The sequence below is a fragment of the Vigna unguiculata genome, chromosome 2, assembly GCF_004118075.2.
Source record: "Vigna unguiculata cultivar IT97K-499-35 chromosome 2, ASM411807v1, whole genome shotgun sequence".
NCBI classification, from domain to species: domain Eukaryota; kingdom Viridiplantae; phylum Streptophyta; class Magnoliopsida; order Fabales; family Fabaceae; genus Vigna; species Vigna unguiculata.
The window spans coordinates 13,066,211-13,073,722 of record NC_040280.1 but is presented as its reverse complement, the minus strand read 5'-3'; the positions used below and the strand labels follow the sequence as shown (position 1 = coordinate 13,073,722).

The 7,512-nt window shown below is 41.1% G+C and overlaps 1 protein-coding gene across 1 annotated transcript; it reads left to right on the top strand.

Annotated features, from left to right (window-relative positions):
- Nucleotides 1-3,987: 3,987 nt before the first annotated feature.
- LOC114174491 lies at nucleotides 3,988-5,917 on the top strand. Its single transcript, XM_028059330.1, has 5 exons — nucleotides 3,988-4,223; nucleotides 4,469-4,567; nucleotides 4,683-4,926; nucleotides 5,089-5,235; nucleotides 5,765-5,917. Exons 1-5 carry the CDS (start codon nucleotides 3,988-3,990, stop codon nucleotides 5,915-5,917), a joined length of 879 nt encoding a protein of 292 aa, XP_027915131.1.
- Nucleotides 5,918-7,512: the final 1,595 nt, after the last annotated feature.

Genomic DNA, 7,512 nt, shown 5'->3' with positions numbered 1-7,512 from the left:
TAGGTTCCTGATGAGGAATTGCCTGGCGGTAGAACAAATACCAATTTCACCAATGTCTGGGTTTCTTGAAGAACTGCCTGACGGTGATGAACACCCGCTAGGCGACGCGAGTCGAATTGACTCAATTTTGATCTTCTGAGTGTTTTGGGGTGATTTTGATCAGGGAAAAATGAAGTTCTACTTAATTGATGAGTGTGCTTGTTGTGGCCAGTATGGATGGGTCCAGATAGATTACCCTCCTCAGTAAATAGCTGACGAGTTTGGTAGTATTGGGATGTTACGAACTATGTTCGTATTTGGGAACTCTACCTGGTGTTACGGTGTATGATCTGTAGCAATGGTTCCCGCACGTGCTCTATTGATTATGGCCGATAGGTATGGCAGCAAGTCACCTTGAGGTAATCACTAAAAGAGGTAGAACACGAATAACCTGGTTGTCGCCAAGTAATATGGAATTGAAGGAGGGATTTCATTTGGTGTGATTGCATGAATTATATAAGTGATTTATATATGTATATAAATATAATTATATGTTTGTTCTGTTAAGCTCACTCCATCTGCTTGTGTTTAGCGATGATCGTGTACGCAGTACACGGGAGCAAATGATGTTGCTGTAGGTGGTTCTGGTGAGACTTAGCTACGGAGCGTGGATAACATGGGAAGCTTTATTTTTATTTTATGTTTTTGGAAATAAGTTGTAATCCTTTATTACTCCAACTTTGGATATTAGAATATGGTTTTAATTATGGTTGTTGGACTATATTGGATATAATAGAAGTTTTAAATTTCCCGCGTTTAGGGAAATGAGGTATTATTAAATGAAGTTGTTTTATTATTTCTTTATTTATTATTAAAATCCGTAATATCCTGTCGGGATGTTACATTTAATATCAGAGCAAAGGTTTTCAAAATGATTTTTGGGGTCTAAGGGGAGTGAGCTTACGGTGTTTCGCTTGCGAGACTGATTTGATTCTTGATTATTAACTTTTGTGTTGTTTAAGTTTTAAATGGAGCTGTTTGGTATGAATAGCTCAAAATGTGGCGTGCTCAGGCCATGGCTAACAGGAGGAGGAGAAATACTGCTGGAGCTGATGATATCGCTTAGGCCATCCATCGCATGGTGGACGCGATGCAGCCTATCGCAGCACAGCTTAGAGCCGTGGTGGCATCTGTTCATCTTATGACCATGGAGGACTTCATGAGACACAGGCCAACCAAATTCTCTGCCAAGGCCATTCTTGCCGAGGCAGATGCGTGGCTGAGGGAGTGTGAGAAAATTTATGGAGTCATAAAGTGCACTGAGGCACATAAGTTATCCTTCATCACTTTCTTGCTAGTGGCAGATGTTGAGTACTGGTGGGTGGAAATGTAGCAACTGATGCGGACTCAGGCAAAGGAGATCACTTGGACTTCCTTTAGGACCAGATTCCTAGAGAAATACTTTCCGGACTCTGCAAAACATGAGAGGGAAGCTGAATTCCTTACATTCCAGCATGAGAACTTGACTGTGCAGACAAGTTTGAATATCTGGCGAGGTTCTATTCGCTTGAGGTCACCGAGGAGTAGAGGTGCAAGAGATACGAGGGCGGGTTGAAACATGAGCTGTACCGATTCATAGTACCACTCTGCATCAGGGAGTTCCCAGTCTTGGTGGAGCAAGCCAAGGCAGTCGAAAAATTGGAGATGGGTCCTAATAAGGTGGTGCGATCTTAGAAGACTACAACAGACACTAGCCAGTGGAAGAAACCATATAAACGACCACCATCTTCCTCCAGGAAACTACAATGCTTCAATTGTGGTGGTGAGCATCTGAGGAGGGACGACCCAAAACCCTCTGGCAGCTTTGGAGGAGGCCCTAACACTAGCAAGTGCTACGTGTGCGACCAGACAAGACACTATGCCCGCCATTGTCCTAATAAGAAACCAGTTGGAGGTGCGTCAGCCAAGAAACTAGTGGGAGATCGGCCTAGAGCACCGGGGCACATTTTTGCTTTAACGACCACCAAGGCAACGCAGTTAGGTAACCTGGTGCAGTTTAATTGTTTGTTGTTTGGTCATGACGTGGTTGTGTTATTTGACTCAGGAGCCACCCATTCATTCGTGTCTAATGAATGCGTGAGGAGGCTTGGACTTGTGATGCGAGAGCTAGGGTGCGAGCTGATAGTTACGACACCAGCTTCTGGCGAGGTATCCACCACTTCTATGTGTGTGGCGTGTCCTATGGAGGTGGCAGGCCGCAAGTTCAAGGTGAATCTCATTTGCTTGCCAATGGAGGGTCTGGATGTAATTCTGGGGATGGACTAGCTGTTGGTCAACCATGTTGTTATTAATTGCGGACGACGCGGTGTGGTATTCCTAGAGACAATAGGGCTGGAGTTGATCTCACCTTAGAGGGCGATGAATGAGGCAGAAGCTAGAGCTACTTGTATCATGACAGTGGCTCAAACAGAGAAGAAGAGCACTACAAAGAAAATTAGTATGATTCTAGTGGTGGATGAGTACACAGATGTCTTCCCTGATGAAATTCTAGAATTATCGTCTAGCAGGGATGTGGATTTCACCATTGATCTCATCCCTGGAGCTGGACCAGTTTCTATGGCACCTTACAGGATGGCGCCAGCTGAGTTAGCTGAACTAAAGAAGCAAATTAAAGACCTGCTTGAGAAGAAGTTTATACGACCGAGTGCATCATCACCATGGGGAGCTCCGGAATTGCTGGTGAAAAAGAAGGATGGCAGTTCCAGATTGTGTATTGACTACCGACAGCTGAATAAGTTAACAATAAAGAATAAGTACTCGTTGCCGAGGATTGACGACCTGTTGGATCAACTGAGGGGAGCTGTAGTGTTCTCTAAAATAGACTTGAGGTCTGGATATCATCAGATCTTAGTCAAGCTAGAGGATGTGCAGAAGACAACTTTCAGGTCACGCTATGGGCACTACAAGTATGTGGTGATGCCGTTTGAGGTGACAAATGCCCCTGCTATATTCATGGATTACATGAACATGATATTCCGACCATACCTGGATCAGTTTGTCGTTGGATTTATTGACGACATACTGATATATTCTGAGAGTCGAGAGGAACACGTAGAGCATTTGAGAGTGGTGCTGGGAATTCTCAGAGAACATCATCTATATGGGAAGTTATCAAAATGCGAGTTCTGGTTGGATGAGGTACAATTCTTGGGCCGTGTGATCTCAGCCCAAGGAATAGTAGTGGATCCGGCTAAGATCGAGACGATGGTGAAGTGGGAGAGGCCACAAACAGTTACAAAGGTGCATAATTTTCTGGGTTTGGCAGGATATTACAAGCATTTTGTTGAAGGGTTCTAAAAAAGGGTGAGTCCATTGACACAACTCACCCGAAAAGATCAGCCCTTCTCGTGGACCGATGAGTGTGAGGCCTGTTTTGAAGACATGATAAAGAGGTTGACAATCGCACCTATACTGGCTATTCCAGACACGACTAAGACATTTGAGGTCTATTGTGACGCTTCATACCAGGGTCTGGGTTGTGTGTTGATGCAAGACAAAAGACCAGTAGCTTATGCGTGGAGGCAGTTGAAATTTCATGAGAAAAATTATCCGACGCATGATTTAGAGCTTGCAGCAGTGATTTTTACCCTCAAGACGTGGAGGCATTATTTGTATGGGGCACAGTTTCAGGTATTTAGCGATCACAAAAGTTTGAAATATTTGTTTGATCAAAAGGAGTTGAATATGAGGCAGAGGCGATGGACGGAGTACTTGAAGGACTACGACTTTGAGCTTTTATACCATCCTAGCAAATCCAATGTCGTTGCAGGTGCTCTGAGCAGAAAGAGGGTACATGTGTCTACTATGATGATAAAGGATCATATACGGTGCAACATGCTGCGAATCACTAATGAGTTCCTAGACGAGGTGCGGGTGGAACATGGTAAGGATCAGGAGCTGCAATAGATCATCAGTGAATTGGGCATCCAGAAGAGAAAGGATTTCAGGATGGGTAAAGATAGCATCCTACGTTTCAGAGAGAGTGTGTGTGTAACCAGAAGTCAGGTATTGAGGAAGATGCTCTTGGAGGAAGGGCATAAGAGTCGTCTTAGCATACATCCAGGTATGACAAAGATGTATGAAGACTTGAAAGCTACCTTCTGGTGGACGAGCATGAAGACAGATGTGGCCGATTATGTTGCTTCTTGTTTGGTATGCCAAAAGGCGAAGATTGAACATCAGAGGTCGGGTGGCACGTTGGAGCCTCTGGATATTCCTTAGTGGAAATGGGACAACATTTTCGTGGACTTCGTTACACACCTGCCGAGGTTTGTGAGGGGGCATGACTCGATCTGGGTAATAGTAGACAAATTGACGAAGTGTGCTCACTTCTTTCCAATTAATCAGAAGATGTCTATGGACAAATTGGCATATTTATATGTCAGAGAAGTAGTTAGACTACATGGGGTGCCTGCGAGTATTGTGTCAGACAGAGATCCGAGATTCACATCGAGGTTCTAGCACTCGTTGCAGAAGGCACTAGGCACTTAGTTAAGGATGAACTCAGTGTATCACCCTCAGACAGACGGTTAGTCTGAGAGAACTATACAATCATTGGAGGACTTGCTGAGAACCTGTGTACTGGATCACCTGGGGACATGGAGTGATATGTTGCCACTGATGAAGTTTACTTATAATAATAGTTATCACTCCAACATTGGGATGACACCATACGAGACATTGTATGGTCGGAGATGTAGGACTCCTTTATGTTGGCAGCAAGATGGGGAGTCAGTTGTACTTGGGCCAGAATTTTTACAACAGACTACTGAGAAGGTGAAGATGATACAAGATAGGATGCGTGTAACTCAGAGTCGGCAGAAATCCTACACAGATAAGAGAAGGAGGCCGCTTGAATTTGAGGCAGGTGACCATGTGTTTCTCAGAGTGACGCCTACAACAGGTATTGGGAGAGCACTCAAGTCGAGGAAGTTGACTCCTCGATTCATCGGTCCATACCAGATCACGAGAATGATTGGACCTGCAACGTATGAGATAACCTTGCCACCACACATGGCAAACCTACATAATGTGTTCCATGTATCGTAGCTGAGAAAGTACGTTGTGGATCCTACACATGTACTTGAGGAGGATGATGTCCAGGTGCGCGAGGACCTGACGATTGGAGTTGAACCAGTGAGAATCCTGGATTCTCAAGTCAAGCAACTCAGAGGGAAGAAGATCCGAACGGTGAAGGTTATCTAGGATGAGGCAACCCAGGAGATGACGTGGGAGATGGAGGATCTCATGAGGAAATCTTATCCTCACCTTTTTCCCTAGTAAGAAGGTGGGGTAGGAAGAGCATTTATGGTAGGGGGAATGCAAGACTCGTAGAATTTAATTAATTAATTAATTAATAAATGCGGGTAGGAAGAACATTTATGGTATTAAATTCTAATTTGTATGACGTGGAAAGGTACTCGCTCATGTGGTTGAGAGTACTTTGATTGTGTGAGAGGATTTGGGTTCAAGTCCTACGTATGCCATTTATGTGTTATTTATGTGATTTTATATTTATATATATATATATATATATATATATATATATATATATATATATATATATATATATGTGTGATCATGTTGTGGAATGATATAATAATTGAATTATATTAGTTAGCAAGAAACATGAATTGACAAAGGATTCTTTATCCTCCAATCTCTTTGTAGTTATCTTCTTACTGTCATAATGAATATCTTAAATTATTCTAAATTCAATATGCAGGTAATGGTTAATGGGCTTCTCTTCCAATTATCACTTCCACTTAATTTCCTTGGTTGTATTTTTCGTGAGACTGTACAGAGTTTAGTTGACATGAAATCCAAGTTTCAGTTACTTGAGGTATCTTCCATGTCGAATTTTAGTAAATTATCTTGAAGTTAATTTGAAATGTGCATTGTTGATTGTGAAATTTCTTTCTTTCACCTCGTATATACCATACACAAGTTCAAAATACTGATTATTGCTAGATTTTCAAAATCTATCAGCAATAAAAAAAATTTATTTTAGTACTTCCACCACCATTTTTTTTCTTTGCACCAAGTCGATGCTCTGAATGGTAAGATCCAACTTGCCTTGGTGGTGATTCAAGAACAGAACCTTATATAGTTACACATAATCTACTACTTTCTCATGCAACTGTTGTAGATGTGTACAAGAATCAGTTCCAGGTTCTTTTAGTCTTTATGAGAACTTTAAATCTTCATATTTGACTAGGTTTTTGTATTGCTAAGTTGTGAGACTAAACTGGTGTATGATTCAAGAACTAGATTGATTACATCATCGAAAGGAAGCAATGCTTAAATTGAGGTACATTATCACTGCTAAGTAGCATTATGTTTTTGGCATAAGAAAATCTACAAGTTTGCTTTGTGACCAGGGGTTAAGACTCTGCGAGCATAGGTTTTTTAACTTGCTGTGTTAGTGTTCACATGGTCTCTATAAATTGAACTGATTCCATTCAATCTTGACCAGGAAGCATTATTATAGTATTTGTTTGACCATCAAGTCCCTTGTTGCAGGTTTACTCTACCAAGCATGATATCACATATGTGTAGTGTCTCATGACAGGCTTGCTATTAGCCAATAGAAAAGTAGTGTGTCTTAAGGTAGCTACCTAATCACATGAATTCTTTGCATCATCCAACTTCATCTGGCTCAAGGTTTTAATTTTCATTTTATGAACCTTGCAGAATTTAGTATGATTTCATGCTAGCGCTTGTAACAACAATATATGCACACCACAACCAATGCCCTAATATTCAACAACTGCTGCTTTGTTAACAATACATCTTAGAAGATGCTTTAGGTGTTGCGATCTTAGAAGATGCTTTAGGTATTGCGATCTTAGAAGATGCTTGTGTTAACAATACTATGAAATGTGGTTGAAGAAACAAAACTCAACTTGTATTATTCACTCTTTTGTAGATTTTATTTAAAATTGTAGATTTCTTTTTATCCTTTTACGAATGTTATAGGAAAATTATAAATACAAAAAACTTAAAACTTTTGTCTTTTATAATTTTTCATTTATTTTAAGATTTATGTATAATTAAAAAAAGTAACAAACATAAGGTGGATTTAAAACCCTTTGAAAAAATTGTAGAGAGAACGGGTCTCAAACCCTAGTCATTACCAGGGGTTTTGTAAACCCTGGCCATTACTAGGGGTTTTGTAAACCCCGGTCACTACCAGGAGTTTTAAAACCCCAGTCATTACCAGGGGTTTTGAAAACCCCCAGTAAGTTGCGCTAATACCAGGGGTTGTTAAAAACCCCAAGTAACCTCTTAGCTACGGTGGTTTTTCTAGGGGAAGAGGGAACCCCGGGTAAAGCCATTAGTGGGGGTTAAAACCCCCGTAAACGCCAAAAACAACCCCAACTAAAAATAATTATTTTTGTAGTGAATTACCTACAAAAACAAGACAAACAAGGATTAGCATGTTGGTTTAAGTTAATCTAATCTTTGTCAAAA